We start from the raw sequence: 20,829 nt of genomic DNA on the forward strand, positions 1-20,829 counted from the left end.
ACAGCCATTAAAGGGCTAAACTCTTTCACTTTTACAGTAGGCTATTCCAAAAGGCAAGTCCCAGCTGTGAAAAAGAGTTTCTATCGTCTTCCCTGATTATCTGATAAGGGAAGGTGAACATTATAGAAACATAGAATAACAGAGTTGGAAGGGACCTTGGAGGTCTTCTAGTCCAACCCCCTGCTTGAGGGGGAGTATTTTATACCATTTGAGACAATTGGCTATCCAATCTCTTCTTAACAGCCTCCAGTGAAGGAGCATCTTAGCCAGGATTCTGGTGATCAGGATTCTTACCTTGAAATGGCTGAAATAAAGACCCATGTTCCTTATCTGGGAAAGGTGATAGAGAATTTGAAAGAGAATTGGACTCTGTCTCTTTGTTGGTGCCAGGCCAGGCCTTTTATTCCTGATTAACAACTCAGCACAACTCCCTGGATATGGAAAGGGATCTGCTTGAGACATTCAGAGTCCCCCTCTGTGGTTCTTTAATGCATACATTCATGGCCCAGAGAGCTGCCTCTGAATCCAATCCCTGATCCTTCCACAACTTTCCCTTTTCCCCTCACCCAGGGTGAGCTTCTATGTATAGTTGCTGTGGCTGCAAAGGACTCACATAAAGGGGTTCCCTGGTTAGCCTAGACATGGGCTAAAATCAGCCTTCTGCACGGTATGCTCAAGAAGATCCTTAGGGTGTTTGATAGCAAATTATTCCCTTGCTGTTTTTCCCCCCACTCTTAGACATTCCCATGGCCTCGTCTTCCTCTCCAGGAACTTCAGTTCTTTGCAGCAGAGGATTAACAGCAGTTGAACTTCCAATGCAGGTACGAAGATTCTTCCCTCCTCAGATGTGCCAATATCCCAGTAACAGAATAACACAACTGGAGAGGATCTTGGAGATCTTCTAGTCCATTCCCCTGTTTCAGGTACGAGACCCTATCATTTCAGACACGTGGGGGTCCAGTCTCTCCTTAAAAACCTCCTGCCCACAACTTCTGAAGGCAAACTGTTCCGTTAGTTAATTGTTCTCACTTTTAGGAAGTTTCTCCTTAATTCTAGGTTGCTTTTCTCCATGATTAGTTTCCATCCATTGTTTCCTGTCCTGCCTTCTGGTGCTTTGTGGCTGCCCCTAAAATATTGAAACACAGCTGTCATGTCTCCCCTAGTCCTTATTTTCTCTAGATTAGCCATATCCCATTTGCAATCGTTTTTCATACGCTATAGTCCTCAAGGACTTGAATTATCTTAGTTGTTCTTGTCTGCACTTTTTCCAAAATCTTTTTTTATTGTGGTGACCAAAACTGAATGCAGAATTCCTGGTGTGCCCTTACTAAGGTTTTATAAAACGATACTAATACTAAGCCCAAGGTGAAAAGAAAAGTCCAAGATTTACTTTTCCAAAGAAATTAAATGTTGAACCCCACTTTCCTTGATTTGGCATGATTAATCTGCTCACCACTGTGGGTAAAATCAACCCAGTGTTCGATTTAGCCAACATATCCAAGCTCAAGCCCATCAATGGACAACAAAGGAATATGAGGTTGCTGCTCCTGCAGAATCGGCCAAACCAATAAAACATTAACTAGATGAATCTCTAGCCAGAGGCATTTTATTTTGAGAAAGGTTCTCCAGAGAAGATGTTCTGTCAAGAAACTGCACAGCAGCTGTCCAGATGAAATTGAAGATACTGACACAGTTTTGTAGTCTTTCATAAAAATATAAATATATTGGACCTTCAAATTTAGAGCAATCTTTGTCACCATCCAGAGAAGGAAGAACATAAGATAGTCAGGAACATCATGAGTTAAATCTAAAACATCCTACAGAACACACAGAAGGAAAAAAGGAGGGAAAAAGGGGAACACCTCCTTAATATTTATAGCAACCAATCATAGCTTAGGTTGCATCATGCATGAGTCAACACTCTCTAACTAAGTAATCACAATTGTGTTGGGGCCTATTGTAGACTTTACTGTTCCAGCTACAAAATTCAATATCCTAACAGGCTCCTTTGCCCAACTTGGAAACTCTGCAGTTTGTTCATTAAGATGAAGATCCGCATGTAATTAATTCATGGAAGTGTTCATTGTTAGGAATGTTCATGGAATATATTGTGTTTTTGTCCTCTCCCTGTGTCAGGATTTGGTATCATTTGAGGATGTAGCCGTGTTTTTCTCCGTGGAGGAGTGGGCCCTGCTGGATTCTAAGCAAAAAGCCCTGTACCAAGAGGTCATGCTGGAAATCAAGAGGAACATGGCCTCCTTAGGTAAGGGATTCGCTTAAGACATCTACATTAGGTAGCCAAAGGTCAAATCTTACATCAACTTAATGTGGGATTTGTTGTCTCGTTTGGAAATAAGCAATCAGCAGCCAAAACCTCCAAGAGAAAACACTGGTAATTGTATTCCTCACTTTGCAAAGAGGGTGGACCACACACCCACAGGTACAATGGACACATCGTAAATCATCAATACTTTTGCCTTATATTCTCTAGTACTATTACAAATTTACCACCCACCTCTTCTTCATTGGCTTTGTAATAATGGTGTCACAACCTATCCAAAGTGTCTAAAGTGAATACATTATCTCTATCCCTGATTACATCTCCCATGACTCTAATTCTATCTCCCCCTGCCCTTATTTACACATTTCCTTTTGTGGTCCTAGTTCCTGTGGGTTGTCTCTAGAGTAACTATCATATCGGTAAATTCTGGTTAAGGCTTTTTTCTAGCATAGCAGAGGCCTCTGATCCTAGCTCCTACATACAATTCTCAAGCTTCAGCCTAGTTCATGAGATTAGAAACATATGCAATGTATTTTGTTAATAGGCCAACATGTCTTCTTACAGTTCTGTAAAAACAATACAACTCTGTTTCCCACATTAATAACAAGCACGGCATCCTGTTTTGAACAAACGGGAGTTTGGAAAAATATTAATACTGTTCAAATACCACAGTCGTGCTTGATCCCTTTTGCCCCAAAGTTTGTATTAACTTTTATTTTTCTGTTGCAAGCAGGTTATGGATGGGAGATGGAGGATTCTGGCCAAGTGGCTGCAGCACATTTGCCAAAAGAGAAAAGGGAACTTGTAGAAAAGATGGATGGAAAGCAAAGTTCTGAGGAAAACTTGTTAACGGTTGAGCTGGAGAATTGGTCTGGTTTCCCATGTGCAGATACCAATGTCTTATTGGACACAGATGATTGCCAAGAAAAAGAAGTGTGTTTAAGGTGTGGCAAAACACTCCGAGATGAATCTGGATTATGTGACTGTTGTGAAAGCCCTTCTGGAGAGAAACAAGACGAAAGCAGGCAATACTCCAGAAGGACCCTTCCCCTTCCTTTAAATGAAATAATGCAAGAAGGAGGGGAAATGTACAAATGTACGGAGTGTGCAGAAAGCTTCAGTACAAGCCGCTCTCTTGCATTGCATAAAAAGATTCACAAAGCAGAGAATCCACACAAACGTCTGGATTGTGGAAGGACCTCCAGGCAGAAAAATCATTGCAATTCACATAAGGAACCTTATAAATGCCTGCACTGTGGAAAGAGCTTCAGTCAAAAAGGTCATCTTACGTCACACGAGAGGATCCACACGGGAGAAAAACCATTTCAATGCACGGAATGTGGAAAGAGCTTCCGTTTCTCAGCAAACCTCAAAGCTCATCACAGAATCCACACAGGGGAGAAGCCCTTTCAATGCCTGCAGTGTGGAATGTGTTTTGCCCGCTCTGATAGCTTGCATGCCCACGAACAGACCCACACAGTGGAGAAACCATACAAATGCCTAGAGTGTGGAAAGAGCTTCAGTCAAAAAGGTCATCTTACGTCACACGAGAGGATCCACACGGGAGAAAAACCATTTCAATGCACGGAGTGTGGAAAGAGCTTCCGTTTCTCAGCAAACCTTAATGCTCATCACACAATCCACACAGGGGAGAAGCCCTTTCAATGCCTGCAGTGTGGAATGTGTTTTGCCCGGTCTGATAGCTTGCATGCCCACGAAAGGACCCACACAATGGAGAAACCATACAAATGCCTGGAGTGTGGAAAGAGCTTCGGTGATTCCAGCCGCTTAAGTTTCCATAGCAGAATCCACAGTGGAGAGAAACCGTATCAATGCACCGAGTGTGGGAAGCACTTCACTAATGAACAGAATCTTACTGTCCACAAAAGGATCCACACAGGTGAAAAGCCTTATAAGTGCTCCGAGTGTGGCAAATGCTTCACTCGACTGGGGAATCTCTCTCGTCACAAAAGACTCCACACTGGGGAGAAATCATATGAATGCCACACTTGTGGAAAGATCTTCAGTGGAAAATATAGCTATATATCACATAGGAGGACACATACTGGGGGGAAACCCTTTCAATGCCTGCAGTGTGGGATGTGTTTTGCCCGTTCTGATAGCTTGCATGCCCACGAACGGACCCACACAGGGGAGAAACCGTACAAATGCCTGGAGTGTGGAAAGAACTTTGGTGATTCCAGCAACTTAAGTTCCCATAGGAGAACCCACAGTGGAGAGAAACCGTATCAATGCACCGAATGTGGGAAGCGCTTCAATAATCAACAGAATCTTACTGTCCACAAAAGGATCCACACAGGTGAAAAGCCTTATAAGTGCACCGAATGTGGCAAATGCTTCACTCGACTGGGGACTCTCTCTGTTCACAAAAGGCTCCACACTGGGGAGAAACCACATGAATGCCACACTTGTGGAGAGAGCTTCAATGGAAAATATAGCTATATGTTACATAGCAGAACCCACACTGTGGACAAACCAGTGACAGGAGAGTGGAAAACTCTTCTTTGATTCTGGAGAACTCACAAGTCATAAAAAGATTCACACTGGGGAAAAGCCCTATAAGTGCATGGAGTGTGGGATGAGTTTTAGAAAAAGTAGTTACCTTGGTATCCACAAGAGAATCCACACGGGGGAGAAACCGTATACATGTCATGAGTGCGGAAAAAGCTTTAGTGGAAAACATTCACTCAGCATCCATAGAAGACTTCACTCAGGGGAGAAACCCTATAAATGCCTGGAGTGTGGAAAATGTTACAGAGAGTGTGGCAGTCTTACCTCCCACATGAGGATCAACACAGGAGAGAAGCTGTTTAAATGCATCGACTGTGGAAAGAGTTTCAGAGATGGCAGGAACCTTACGGTTCATAAAAGAATTTACACGGGAGAAGCCCTATCAGTGTGTGGAGTGTAGAAAGAAACCGAGAACCGGGAATGACTTTAGTTGCCGTAAGACGCACAGCATGAAAAGACGATGCTACTTGGCTCATGTAGATTCTCAAAATTTGCTTCATGCCCACAGAAGTGTCCTAGGAGAATCTGTAGAAATGCATGGAGTACGGGAAGAGCTTCGAAAGCAGCAGAAAAGTCTTGTTCCATTAAAAAGAAGAGTTGCCTTGTATAACTAGGAATTAACTTTTGGATATTAGATCTTTGTGCTAGTCTAGAGTAAATAAGATTAGAAAGAATAAGAATAGAATAGAAATAGCATAGAATATAGAAATAGAAATAGGAATTCTCTCATTGGCCAAGTGTGACTCGGCATACAAAGCATGTGTCTCTGGTGGATACTCTCTCAGTGTACATAGCATAGAAGTGATCAACCTTTGTCAATGCGAATAGCAAAGGTAACATGTCAATGGAGATTGTCAGTCATCCAGGTTGAGGTTGTCCAAAGGCGTTCTTATCAAAAGGCAACTGGACTTATTTTCCTTGCAGAGGATTCCTTTCTTATCCAAGAAGTTTCTTTTGTACTGAACTGAAGAAGCTTCTTGAATATGAAGCGAAATGTCTTCAAGGAAAAACCAAGTAACAAAAACATGTTTCCCTCATTTATTTATTTATTTTATTTTATTTTATTTCTAGACCGCCCCCTCTCCCTGAAGGGACTCGGGGCGGTGTACAGGTACCGAATTAAAAAAACTTACAAATAATCATAAATATAGTTAAAAACGAATTAAACATTAAACTCCTGTACAAATTATAAAAATTAAAAACTAAGCCTAAGACCAAAATTTAAAAATACAGGCTGGGGTGGGAGAGCTGGAATTAGGCCAAGCCGGCTAGATTGAACAGGTGGGTTTTGAGCTTCTTACGGAAGGAGCGGAGGTCCGTGATTGTTCTAATATCAGGGGGAAGGTCATTCCAGAGGGTCGGGCCCATCACAGAGAAGGCCCTTCCCCTGGGCGTCGCCCGCTGGCACAGCCTAGTGGACGGCACCCGGAGGAGTCATGTTGGAAGGATCAACCAGCAATTCTACTGCACCCACGTGGAGAAAGTCACGCCAGAACAAAGAGAAATAGGATCCTCAGTGAGCACTTCACTGGGAGAAAGTGACGGAAGAGAATGAACTATTGGACCAATACGAGAATCCAGAGTTTTGTCAAAAGTAATAACTGGAGGGATTGCACTGTGTTTGCACCAGTGGTGGGATTCAATTTTTTTTACTACCAGTTCTGTGGGCGTGGCTTGGTGGGTGTGGCAGGGGAAGGATACTGTAAAATCCCCATTCCCTCCTCATTCCTGTTTAATTATATTAATTATATTTATTATCGATTGTATGGTTTTTAATTTTGTACCTGTACACCGCCCCGAGTCCCTTCGGGGAGAGGGGGCGGTCTAGAAGTCTAATAAACTAAACTAAACTAAACTATTCCAGGGGAAGGTTACTGCAAAATCCCCATCCCTCCCGATCAGCTGCGTCTCAGGAGGCAGAGAATAGATGGGGTGGGGCCAATCAGAGGTCATAATTACCCGTTCTCCAAACTACTGAAAATTTCCGCAAGTACCGTTTCTCCAGAACTGATCAGAACCTGCTGAATACCACCTCTGGTCTGCATCATCTAAATTTGGTTGTATTTAACTGATTTTTAGTCTGAGATACGATATTGTGTTTCTTTTCTTCCATTAATGCCCTAACTTATACAGTAGTTAAAGGCTTAGCTTATACATTTCGGATGTTTTTGGTCAATAAATAGGACATTTCAGGGAACCAGCTTTAGAAAATACAGGTTTGACTACAATTTTGATCATATGACATTGCAACAGTTGTGAGAAAAACGTCATAAATCATTTTTTTTAACCAAAGAAACGATTTTAAGTCGAGGATTAATTGTAAAGCAGCAATTGATTCTTTGTTATTAAGGCAGAATCATGGATGTTAAGAATTTAAGGAAATGTGTTGTTTCAGTCTATCTGACAATTGCCAATTTTTTGAAACCCATCTTGGAAAACAGGGAAGGAATTTCTTAACATCCACATCAGTCAGGACCTACACTAGGGTCTCCAAATATAGCTTAAGACTTGTGGACTTCAACTGCCAGCATTCCTCTGGCACAGATGTTACCATACTGACTGGGGAATTCTGGGAGTTGAAGTCCATAAGTTAAAATCTCAAAAGGGGAAAGATGGCGAAGAGGCCTGAGATTCCTTGGAGAAGGCTTGGGTTTCCCAGAGAACAAGGTCAGATGCACAGTTTGGCCTCCGACAATTGGAAGGCCACAGTCTCATCAGGGGTGGGGAACCTGGGTCCTTTTTTGACTTGTAGACTTCAACTCCCAAAATTCCGGTACAAAGGCTTTGGGAGAGATTTCCTTGTGTTACTTTTTCTACACAATAAAGTTGTTGCTTACAATCTCCCTACTCATTGTGTTCAATTGGAGGCGTGGGCACAGCTGGTAAAGCAGCTGGAGCAGGAAAGGTAAGAAAAAACCAAAAGTGCCTTTTGAGTCCAGAAGGATCTCCTTCCTTCTTTCAACCAGACGGCAAGAGCAATTCTTGGGGAGGAAATGGGGAATACGCCAGGAACCTTCTCTCTGCAGACTTCAAGCATGCTCTGTTAGGCTTGGAGCTGTTTTACTATAGGAGAAATAGTTTGTACAGGTAGTCCTTGACTTACAACAATTGAGCCGAACATTTTTGTTGTTAAGTGAGACATGTTAAGTGCCGTTTGCTCCATTTTGGGACCTTACCACAGTTGTTAAGTGAATCACGTTTTTCCCATTGACCGCTTGTCGGAAGGTCGCAAAAGGGGATCACATGACCCCAGGACACTGCAACGGTCATAAATGCGAGTCAGTTGCCAAGATTTTGATCACGTGCCCATGGGAATGCTTGAACGGTCGTAAGTGTGAAAAGGGGTCGTAACTCACTTTTTAAAAATGGCTGTTGTAACTTTAGATGGGCACTAAATGAAATGTTGTAAGTGAAGCACTATCTGTACTGCGTAGAAGTAGTTTTTCTTCTGAACTTTATATATGGATTCTTTTAAACGGAGGGATTAAAAATTTCGCCACTCAGACTTTTTAAATATTTTTTTAGCTCAGGCCTTTTAAATAGTTAAATATTAAATATTTCCTAGCTCAGAAGTTTTCTCCTGCTTCAAAATGGAATGATTAATTGGATGCTCTTATGGAGAAATAAATGGTTCTGCATTTATTGGGGATAATATTAGAATAGAATAAGAGTTGGAAAGGACCTTGGAGGTCTTCTAGTCCAACCCCCTGCTTAGGCAGGAAACACTGCACCACTTCAGACAAATGGTTATCCAACGTCTTAAAGACTTCCATTCTTGGAGAATTCACAGCTTCTGGAGGCAAAAGTCACTTTTGGTAAGTGACTTGTTCCATTTTAGCATAGTTCTTGCCGTGGTTGTTGCTTGAATCTCCACAGTTGTTAAGCTGGTAACACAATACAATACAATACAATACAATACAATACAATACAATAGTAGAGTTGGAAGGGACCTTGGAGGTCTTCTAGTCCAACCCCCTGCCTAGGCAGGAAACCCTATACCGTTTCACAGTTGCTAAGCAAATCTGTCTCCCCCATTTCTTGTTCGAAGGTCACAAAAGGTGACCACACGACCCGGGGACACTGCAACCGTCATAAATGTGAGTCAGTTGTCAAGGGGTTGTTAATTTTGAGCGCGTGGCCATGGGGATGCTGCAACTGTCCTTAAGTGCGAACAACAATTCTAAATCACTTTTTTTCACTGCCGTTTGTGACTTCGAACTAAACAGACGATTGGAAGTTGAGGACTGCTTCTGAAGCAGCAATGGATTATTGGTTATTAAGGGTCAATCACGATTGTTAATCATTTTATGGAAATACGTTGCAAGTTGAGGACTACCCTGTTAGAATAGGTAGACACGACAGGCTCCTTTTCCTTATGGAAACCTTACAGAGAAATTTCCTGACAGTTAGGACAATTAATCAGTGGAACAACTTGCCTCCAGAAGTTGTAAATGCTCCAACACTGGAAGTTTTGAAGAAGAGATTGGACAACCATTTGTCTGAAATGGTACAGGGTTTTCAACCTGAGCAGGGGGCTGGACTAGAAGACCCCCAAAGTCCCTCCCAGCTCTGTTATTCTGTAGTTCCCTTCTAACTGCTGTTCCGCATCCCCTTCCTTTCTCCTGTCCCTGGGCTTCATCCCCTCCTTCTGTCCCGTTTCTCTGACTGCCTCGGGAGAAGTAGCCCTGGACTCCCTGCCCAACAGACCATCCCACGCGGGACATCCCCCACCCGTGGCAGAAGGCATTGGACAGGCAGGGGAAGTCCCGAGTGGGCAGTGCCCTCGGCCTTTTGGAGAATGGGAGGAGCTGGACGGGGAGAGGAGGAACTGTAAGCGTTTCCTGCTTGGGCTCTGCAACGTCCTGGCTGGCTGGGGTCGTTCCGAGAAGGGGGAATCCACGTGCGTGGCCGGGAAGGAAGGCAGCGTGGCCGGCGGGGCTGCGAGGAAAGCAGATCGCGGATCTTTCCCTGCGCGCATCTCTTGGGAAGCGAAGTCCAAGCGAGGAACAGAGCCGCCTCTTTCCTTTTAAGCGCCAGGTAAGAATCTCCCTTCTTCCCACCTGGGGAAAGGCTTGGACAGGTGAGCCTTCAGTGCAGCTTCTTGGGGAGCTTTTAAGATCGCTCCTGCAGTCCCCACCTTCTCCTTGGGGGAGACTATTCTGCCGGCCCTTCCCGATCGTTTCCCGTGACTTCCTTTTTTCTCTCTGGTGCTGCTTCAGATCCAGAAGGCTTGGGGTTTAATGGATGCTAACCCGGCTGGAGGGAAAGGGGGCGATCCCTCCCAGGAGCTGCTGTTTCGGGGAGTTGCTCAGGACGAGCCACCTCCGGAGAGAGCACCAGGTAAAGGCTCCTTCTGATGCCCTTTAACCCTCGGGATTGACTTTGCCAGGAGTTCATTTCATTCCTGAATTCCTTTTCATTGTTTAATTTAACTTTTTAAAAAGGCTTGTGTCCATTTAAACAGGTGTCACCCTTTTTCTATAGGCCAGCATGTCTCAACTTTGATAACTTTTAAGCTATGTGGACTTCAACTCCCAGAATTCTCCAGCCAGCCTAAGATAGCTGGCTGGGGAATTCTGGGAGTTGAAGTCCACGTATTTTAAAGCTGCTTATGGTTGAGAAACATTGCTGTAGTAGGCTATTCCAACAGGCAAATCCCACCTGTAAAACTAGTTTTTGTTTCTCTTCTAAGTATCTGATGGGGGGGGGGGGTGGACATTATGTGGGTCAGGGTTCTGATGCTCAAGAGTGCAGAGAAGAGCAACAAAAGATGATTAAGGGAGTAGAGGCTAAAACATATAAAGAACGGTTGCAGGAACTGGGCATGGCTAGTGTCAGAAAACACCTGATAAGGAGCATAGCTGCACTAGTAAGAAATTGAACAGGCAACACACCATAAGCCTTATGGCATAAGGCATCTCACTTAGAGTCCTGTATTAAGGACAATAATTTATTAAGGATCCTACATGCTTTATTAAATTTCAAATTATATCAAACAGCAAGTATTTACAGAAAAATCACATTGTAATGAGGGTCAACCAGACAAGCAGTCAAAAGGGACAGTTTGAGGCTGGTTGGCCCTGACTCACTGTCCAACATGCCACTATATACAACGAAGCAAAAGACTCAAAATTCTGCCTTGTTTGTCACAGCAACTGTGGCAGTTTTCTCTTCCTTTAACCACAATGTCACAACATCGTTATTTTTGCATACATTACAACCTGACAGTTCCTCTTTTCCCTGGATCTCAGCTCGACTCACCCTGCAAACTCATCTACCAACAGTATTAAGACATAGTATTTCAACATACTTGCGGGTTGCAACTTTTTAATAGAGACAGTAGTATTGAATACCATGATTTTAAACGGATCATACAGATGAACATTGAATACAATAAACCTTGCCAAAGAAATATCAGGCCCATAGGCATCTATCAAGAAGCAAAGGCCTGCACTATGATTACTTTCCCCTCACACTAGTTGAATGAAAAGAAGGACACGGGGTGACAGGATAGCAATATTCCATTAGTTGAGTGGTTGCCACAAGGAAGAGAAAGTCAACCTATTTTCCAAAGCTCCTGAGGGCAATGGATATTCAGCAATACTCAGCACAACTCCCTGGGATGTAGGATGGGACTTGCTTGAGGCATCCAGAGTCAAGCTCTGTGGTGCTTCAATGCGTAAATTCATGGCTGAGATCATTTGCCTCTGAATCCAGCCCCTGGTCCTTCCACACCTTTCAGTTTTCCTCTCACCCAATGTTAGCAGCTTCTGTGTATTGTTGCTGTGGCTGCAAAGTCCTCAGATAAATTGATTCCCTAGTTAGCATAAAGATATGTAGAATTGCCCTTCTGCACTGTAGCTTCACTGATATCCTTAGGATGTTTGATAGTAAATTATTCCTTTGCTGTTTTCCCCCCTCCTCGTTCCTAGACACTTTGATGGCTTTGTCTTCATCTCCCCGAACCTCAGTTCTTTTTAATGGAGGATTAACAGCGGTTAAACTTCCAACTAAGGTAGGAAGATTCTCCCCTTCCTTAAAGTGTTCTGGACTTTCTTGAAAAAGCACCTTTGGGACAACCATGACCTGGATGACTGAGAATCTCTACAGACTCCCTAAAAGTGCCAGTCTGATCTATTGGAGAAGCTACCAATAACAGAGGGCAAGACAAGGAAGAATGGATCGAAACTAACCAAGGAGAGAAGCAACTTAAAGCTAAGGAAACTTTTTGTGAATTTGTAAATTGTGAGAACAATTAACCAGTAGAATGGCTTGCCTTCAGAAGTTTTAGCTGCTCCATCACTGGAGGCCTTTAAGAAGAGACTGGACAGACACTTGTCTGGAATGGTATATAAGGTCTCCTACTTGAACAGGGGGTTGGGCTAGAAGACCTCCAAGGTCCCTTCCAACTCTGTCATTCTGTTATATTCTGTTATTTTGTTACATGATCGGGTTAAAAAGCAGATCCAGAGAGCTCAGCTGATTCAGTGCACAGTTCCCCATGTGGATTATGGGACGTTAGTTCTTCAGTAAAATGGGAAAAAGTAACGAAAGATCAGCCAATTCTACCATGTACAGTTGTGTGCAAAAGCTTCAGGTCACCATTCCATGGTTGTTATGGAAAGAGGGTGATGACCGTGTGAGAAGAATATAATGGGGGGTCTGCAGTTCTTTGGTGTTGATCCGGGTTGGGTTGCTGCCGGTTTTACTACTAGTTTGCAACCCGTGCACGTCTGCGCTATTCAATGTAAATTGTTCTGCGCGCATTCGCAGAACAATTTACACTGAACTGCGCATGCGCACTCACTAAAATCCAACATGGTGGTGACATCAGCGGCGGTGAGGGAATCAGTTCAGGGGCATGTCAGGCATGGGTGTCACTCCCTGTTCGGCCGAACCAGCACAACCCACATCTGGTGTTGATGTTGTATACCCTTCGCACGTCCTTTAAGCACAGTACGATTGGGGAGGGGGCATTTTAGGGCCTTTCTTGCCACAGTTGCTAGTGGGTTGGACTAGATGACCTACAAGGTCCCTTCCAACTCTGTTAATCTGTTAAATCACCACAGTCTTTATGGAAAACTGGCTTCCCCGTTGACTTTGCTCGTCAAAAGATAGTAAAAGAGGATTCGGAGGGTCTCAGGACATTGCAACCGTCATAAGCAAGAGTCAATTGCCAAGCGTCCGAATTTTAATCTCATATCTGTGGGGACGCTGCAATGGTTGTAAGTGCGAACAATAGTCATAAGTCACTTTTTTCATGCTGTTGTAATTTCAAACGGGTCATTAAATGAACTGTTGGAAGTCAAGGACTACCTGTATGCTAAATCCTTAGGAGGACTGGGTGAGATCTAAGACTTTTGCACAGTACTGTGGCTTTCTGGGATAAAAGAGCTTGCTGAAGGTGTGCTCAATTTGGACTCTGAGCCAATTAATCAATCAATCAAATCAGAATAGAACTAGAAGGGACCTTGGAGGTCTTCTAGTCCAACCCCCTGTTCAAGAAAGGAGATCCTATACCATTTCAAACAATTGTATCAGTGGCACTCTCAAAGGGAAAGCAACAAGCAAACTGGATTTTCAAGACATGGTATTCAAGATTGAAAATTATGGAATGGTTATGAAAGCTTTGCTAAAACAAGAAGGGGGAGGTGACCTAAGACTTTTGCACCGGACTGTGGCTTTATGGGATAAAACAGCTTGCTGAAGGTGTGCTCAATTTGGATTTTGAGCCAATCAATCAATCAACTCAATCAGAATAGAACTAGAAGGGATCTTGGAGGTCTTCGACTACAACCCCCTGTTCAAGCAGGAGATCCTACACCATTTCAGACAATTGGCTATCCAGTCTTTTCTTAAAAACCTCCAGTGATGAAGCACCCACAACTTCTGAAGGCTACCCATTCCATTAGTTCAAGGGTGTCAAACTGGCGGCCTTCATGTGTCACATGCAGTCCACGCCCAACTCTTGCTCCATGAAGGGAAAAAGCATCATGAAACGTTACGTGTCAGCAACGGGACACCACGAGTTTGATACCCGTGCACTAGGTTAGTTATTCTCACTGTCAGGAAGTCTCTCCTTAATTCCAGGTTGCTTCTCTCCTTGATCAGCTTCTATTCATTGTTTCTTTTTCCTGCCTTCTGGTGCTTTGGAGAAAAGGTTTGACTCCCTCTATGGTTGCAACCTTCAAATACTGAAACACGGCTATCATGTCACCCCTAGTCCTTCTTTTCTCTAGACGGGCCATACCCAATTCCTGCAACCGTTCTTCATGTTTTCCTCTCCTTTAATTATCTTAGTTTCTCATCTCTGCCCTTTTTCCAAAATCTCCACATCTTTTTCTAACATGGGGACCAAAACTGCATGCAGTACTCCAGGTGTGGCCTTAATAAGGCTTTATAAAGCACTACTAATACTTCACATGAAACCCCAAAATCAAAAGTAAAACCCAAGGTTTACTTTTACCCAGAAATGAAATGTTGAACCCCACTTTCCTTGATTTGGCACGATTCATTGGCTCGTTGCATTGGGTAAAACTAACTCAAAGTTGGATTGGCCCAACACATCCAAGCTGTAGCTCATCAACAGAAAGCAAAGGAATATGGGGTCACGGAATCGGCCAAACCAATAACGCATTACCTGGATGAATCTCTAGCCAGAGCAGTGGTGGGTTCTGGTGGTACGGCCCGGTATGACTATACTGATGTTAGCCGGGAGTAGCGGACACCGTACTGGCACAGTGACTCATTTGTCCCACCCGCTCGCCTTACCTGTTTTTGAAGCAACCGGGCATGCAGTGCCTGTGTGACCTCTGCCAAGCAGCTGAGCGTTGCAGGGTGATGGTGTGCATATGCGTGTGCAGCGCAGGTGCCCAATTAGGATGCCTGGCTGTGTGCACAGCATACTGGTTGCGACGGGAGCTGGAACCCACCACTGAGCCAGAGGCTCTTTGCACTTGATGTTTTTGGAAAAGTTCTCCAGAAAAGAAGCAAATTTTCTGCTTGGAAACTCTGCAGGTGGAATGTGGTCATCAAGAAGAGGACTTTCAAGTAATTTATTGAAGTGTTCATTGTTAGGAATATTGATGGAATATGTTGTGTTTTTCCCCTCTCCCTGTGTCAGGAATTGGTATCATTTGAGGATGTAGCCGTGTTTTTCTCCATGGAGGAGTGGGCCCTGCTGGATTCTGAGCAAAAAGCCCTGTACCAAGAGGTCATGCTGGAAAACAAGAGGAACATGGCCTCCTTAGGTAAGGGATTCTGTTAGGCTCTCCTGTTCGGGCACAGGGTTGGACTAGATGATCTACAAGGTCTCCTCCAACTTCAATAATCTGACATAATACGATTAACACACCACCATTGAAAATAGCAAAAGATATTGAAATTTAGTAGCTGGAACAGAGGAGTTTTACTATAGTTGATTGGTTGGAGAGAGCTGTCTGCTGCATGAGGCTATCTCTGCTGTGATTGGTTAATGTGAGTGTAAAGGGGGGGGAGTGTCCTGTTTCCCGCCTTTTTTCCTCTGTGTGTTCTAATTTTACCTCATGATGATCCTGTGGTGTTGGTTTACCTCATGATGCTCCTGTTAGCCTGACTTTCTTGTTTACAATAAATATTGATGTAAAATATATTAATTTACGTAAAACTGGAAGTTTGTGTCAGCATCTCTGATGTTTTTAGTCACCTGCTGCGCAATTTCCTGACAGATTCTCTTTTCTCTGGACTGAAATGGTGATGGTTGTGAGAAACCTGATCTGTTTCTCAGATAAAATGCTCATATATTCACTGTATGCAGTAGAAAAGTGTGTCCTTATCTAAGTTTCTACTCCTACTTAGTCTGATAAAATGTCTAAAACCTCCACACACTCTCCATGATGTTTCCCATCCTAGCCAGTTTCTGATCCTGTCTGTCCCACTTTGTACAGATCTTTTTAGAAGTTGCTTTCATCTTGCTGGGGGGAGGGGAGGGTTTTTTTGGTCTATAACAGTAATGGTGAACCTTTTTGTAAAGGCGTGCCAAAATTGTGAGTTTTTGCCCTCCCCAGGTTCCGGAGACTTTCCTGAAGCCTGGGGTGGGCAAAAACCACCTCAACCAGCCCCCCCAGAGACCCTCTGGAAGCTGGAAACGGATTGTTTCTGAACTTCCGGTTGGCCCATTGGGCCCATTTTTCACCTCCCCAGGCTCTGGAGGCTTTCCTGAAGCCTGGGGAAGGTGAACAACGGCCCCCCCTCCCCCCTCCCCCCTTGGGTAGGCTGAAAATCAGCTGGCCGGCATGCACATATGGCTGGAGCTGACAGCTTGCGTGCCAGCAAATATGTCTCTGCGTGCCACCTGTGGCACGCATGCCATAGGTTCATCATCACGGGTCTCTAATGATGGCGCTTATGAGCCCGATAAGAGTCCATGGGTTTATCACAAGGATGTAACTACTAGAGAAGTGGCAATCTTCCAGGTCCTCTGCAGATGGGATCTTCCAACTGTAACCCCTCCTATTTTCTCCAATGCTTCCCTTTTTGTGGTGCTACCTGCAAACATGAATGAATGTTTATAAAGATTCTCAGTCATCCAGGTCTTGGTGGCCCAGTGGAGCTTTTTCAAATGGCAACAGCACTTTCTTGGTTTTTGCTTGAAGACATTTCATTTATCATCCCAAAAGCTTCTTCAGTTCTGACTGAAAGGTGGAGAATGGAAGGATTTAGACAGAATAGAATAGAATTCTTTATTGGCCAAGTGTGATTGGACACACAAGGAATTCGTCTTTGGTGCAAAAGCATCTCAGTGTACATTAAAAGACAAGATACATTCGTCAAGAATCATAAGGTACAGCACTTAATGATAGTCACGGGATACAAATAAGCAATCAGGAAACAATCAATATCAATATAAATAATAAGGATACAAGCAACAAAGTTACGACTGCACACTTATGCAGTCATAAGTGTGAGGAGATGGATGATAGGAACAATTAGAAGACTTATAGTAGTAGTAATGCAGCCTTAGTGAATAGTTTGATAGTTTTGTCTTTCGCGAAAACCGGCCCATTTTTTGTTAAAAAAGGGCATCCATAGCCTTTAGGAGGCTTATAGAGTGCTCCTGTGGGCTGGGGAGGCAAAAATGTGCAAAAAACGGCCCATTTTCACTCAATTGTTTTCCTCCCCAGCCCCCAGGAGCACTCTGGAAGCTTTCTAAAGGCTATGCACGGCCATTTTTGCAAAGGGGGTGGGGTTTCAGGAGGCCAAAAATGCTGTATTCGGTGTATAAGACGCACCCAGATTTTTACCCTCTTTTTTGAGGGAAAAAGGTGCATCTTATACTTCAAAAAATACGGTAGTTCATCTGGTTGGTTCAAGCTCTGAGAAGTTTTGTTTGACTCTGTGCTACATTTGGCCTTGCAAAACTAATTGGCAATTAGGTCTCTGGCAGTGTTTAAAGGGAGATAAAGGTGGGCGCTTATCAACATTACCCTGAAAGACTATGGCAACTCGAGCAGACATCTGTTGGACTCTTCACAGGCTGTTTGTGAATCATTACGGGCTGTGAATGACCATAATTCACAGCTGTATAAATAAAAGAGGGTTTGGGGGATTAAGATTGTCATTTATGCTTTCTCAGGAAGCCTAGTTCAGAACACAGTGCTAATGGCCAGTTGACTGCAAGGAATATCAATCCTTCCATCCTCCACCATTCAGTCAGAACTGAAGAAGCTTCTTGGATGAGAGTCGAAATGTCTTCAAGGAAAAAAACACACCTGTGGGATACACACCAGAGTGACAAACCATTTTTTTCCCAAGGGAAAACCTCTTCATGGATATGAAGCTGAAACTCAGTTCCAGGTCCACGTCCCTCAAAATTTTCACCTTCTCAGATTAAAATTAAACCACTACGCTTTCCATCATAATCAAGTCTATTATCTTTTAGTTAGGATTGAGTATTTGTATTTTTACAATATTTTATTTTGTATAGGTTTCATATAGTTTTAACCCCTTTAATATCACAAGCCATCCAGGGTTTCCCTCTGGCAAGCTGAGAGGCCAATAAATCAATGAAGGAAGGAACAAATGAATGAATATAGGCCACTTTTAAGGGTCCCATCTGCTGCCATGAAACTAAATATGAAGCAATTGACTAGATGGTCCCCCCCAAAAAAACCCCAAAAGGTTCAATGATCTTATCCAAAATCTTCAGGTTTTTATTCTGTACCATTGAGAACAAGAGAGACCCAAGGACCAAATCTTTTATCTTTTAATATCAAGCCTACCACCATTTTTGGAACAAATGGGAGTTTGGAAGAATATTAATACTGTTCAAATACAGCAATGGGGCTTGATCCCTTTCGTGCCTAGGTTTTTCTTAACTTCTTCTTTTCTTTTTTTATTACAAGCACATGATGGATGGGAGATGGAGAATTGTGGCCAAGAGGCAGCAGCACCTTTGCCAAAAGAGAAAAAGGAAGTTGCAGAAAAGATGGATGGAAAGCAAAGTTCTGAGAAAAAACAGTTAATGGGGGAGCTGGAGAAATGCTCTGGTTTACCTTGGGCAGATACCAATGTCTTATTGGAAACAGATGATTGCCAAGAAAAAGAAGTGTGTTCAAGGTGTGGGAAAATATTCAGAGATGAATCTGGATTATGTGACTATTGTGAAATCCTTGCTGGAGAGAAACAAGACGAAAGCAGACAATACTCCAGAAGGAGCCTTCCTCCTCTTTTACATGAAAGAATACAAGAAGGAAGGGAAACGTATAAATGTACGGAGTGTGCAGAAAGCTTCGGTATGATCTGTTTTCTTGCATTGCATAAAAAGATTCACAAAGCAGAGGATCCACACAGATGTCTGGATTGTGGAAGGACCTTCAGGCAGAAAAATCATCTTAGTTCACATAAGAGGGTCCACGAAGAGAGGAAGCAGCATCAATGCATCACCTGCGGAAAGACCTTTGGAAACAGAACCTCCCTTACTTCCCATCAAAGCATCCACAGAGAGGAAAGATTGTATAAACGCAGGGAGGGTAGAAAGAGGTTTACTCGGAGCAAGGAACTGAATTCCCAGAAAAAGATCCCCACTGGGAATAAACCATGTAAATGCCTGGAATGTGGGAAGAGCTTCCACTCTGCAAGTGTCCTCACTTACCATAATAGGATCCATACAGGGGAAAAGCCGTATCATTGCACTGTGTGCGGAAAGAGCTTTGCACAAAAAGGCAATTTTAATTTACATAACAGGATCCACACTGGAGAGAAACCCTATGAATGCTTGGAGTGTGGAAAAAGCTTCAACAGACGTGATACTCTAAACTTACATAATAGGATGCATAAAGGGGAGAAACCTTATAAATGCCTGCACTGTGGAAAGAGCTTCTATCAAAAAGGTCATTTTAATTTACACGAGAGGATGCACACGGGAGAACAACCATTTCAATGCACAGAGTGCGGAAAGAGCTTCTATTGCTCTGCACGCCTTACTGCACATCACAGAATCCACACAGGGGAGAAGCCCTTTCAATGCTTGCAGTGTGGAATGTGCTTTGCCAATTCTGGTGGCTTTCGTGCCCACGAACGGACCCACACAGGGGAGAAACCATACAAATGCCTGGAGTGTGGAAAGAGCTTCAGTAATTCCTACCATTTAACGTTACATAGAAGAATCCACAGTGGAGAGAAACCCTATCAATGCTTTGAGTGTGGGAAGCACTTCAGTCAAACAAGTAACCTTAATATGCATAAAAGGATCCACACGGGGGAAAAGCCTTATAAATGCACCGAATGTGATAAATGTTTCACCCGTTCGTGGTCCCTCACTTCCCACAAAAGGCTCCACACCGGGGAGAAACCATATGAATGCCGCACGTGTGGAAAATGCTACAATACAAAAACTGACTGTATTGTACATAGTAGAACCCACACTGGGGAGAAGCCATATCAGTGCCACGAGTGTGGAAAATGCTTCAGTGATTCTCGAATACTGACGATCCATAAAAGGATTCACACAGGGGATAAACCCTTTAAGTGCATGGAGTGTGGAAAGAGTTTTAGAAAAAGTAGTTATCTTGATATCCACAAGAGAATCCACACTGGGGAGAAACCATACACATGTAATGAGTGCGGAAAAAGCTTTACAAGCGATAATTCACTCAGGAGCCATAAAAGGATTCACTCAGGGGAGAAACCCTATAAATGCCTGGAGTGTGGAAAATGTTTTAGTGTGAGTGGCCATCTTACTTACCACAATAGGCTCCACACGGGAGAGAAGCCGTTTAAATGCATTGAGTGTGGAAAGAGTTTCCGAGCTGGGAGCAGTTTTAGACTCCATAATAGAATCCACACAGGGGAGAAGCCGTATGAGTGTGTGGAGTGTGGAAAGAAATTCAGAACTGGGGGTGACTTTAATCGTCATAAGAAAACGCATTGCAGGAAAAGATGATACTAATTGGAAGACAACACTGGAAGTCTTTAAGAAGATGTTAGATAGCCATCTGTCTGAAACAGTATAGGGTTTCCTGCCTAGGCAGCGGGTTGGACTAGAAGGCCTCCAAGGTCCCTTCCAACTCTGCTATTGTATTGTATTGTATTGTATTGTATTGGTACGTGTTAATTCTCAAAATTTGCTTCGTGGCCACAGAGGTGTGCCAGGAGAATCTGTAGATAGACATATTTGGCAAATGGGAAGGGCTTCCAAAGCAGCAGAAGCTTTTCGACTCATTAAAATCAAGAGTTGCCTTGCATATTTAAGTCACACCAGAAGAGAGGTTGCTGCTGGTTTGGCCCGGTTCAGCCGAACAGGTAGTGGAATTCAGGCCTGGATCACAGAACCGGCAGCGACTCAGGCCTGCCACCCCCCTGAACCAGTTCCCTCGCTGCTGCTTGGCCTCCGCCATTTTGGATTTTAGTGACTGTGTGTGTGTAGTTCACTGTAAACTTTTCTGTGTATGCGCACAGAACAATTTACATTGAACATGGCGCGCAGGTTGCACGCAGGTTGCGAACCAGCAGTAATGCCGGCAGAAACCCACCCCTGC

The 20,829-nt window shown here is 43.6% G+C and overlaps 1 protein-coding gene across 1 annotated transcript; it reads left to right on the forward strand.

The window, feature by feature from the left end:
* Nucleotides 1–746: 746 nt before the first annotated feature.
* LOC309382723 (uncharacterized protein) lies at nt 747–20,237 on the forward strand (the record flags this gene model as incomplete). Its single annotated transcript, XM_081934512.1, has 9 exons — nt 747–821; nt 2,137–2,263; nt 3,015–3,150; nt 3,985–4,181; nt 9,519–9,850; nt 10,033–10,153; nt 11,746–11,828; nt 14,937–15,063; nt 18,196–20,237. The coding sequence occupies 9 exons, from the start codon at nt 747–749 to the stop codon at nt 20,232–20,234; spliced, it is 3,237 nt and encodes a 1,078-aa protein (XP_081790638.1). The 3' UTR covers nt 20,235–20,237.
* Between the last annotated feature and the right edge of the window lie 592 nt (nt 20,238–20,829).

This window comes from Natrix helvetica, assembly GCF_964273705.1.
Source record: "Natrix helvetica genome assembly, chromosome: 1".
Taxonomy (NCBI): domain Eukaryota; kingdom Metazoa; phylum Chordata; class Lepidosauria; order Squamata; family Natricidae; genus Natrix; species Natrix helvetica.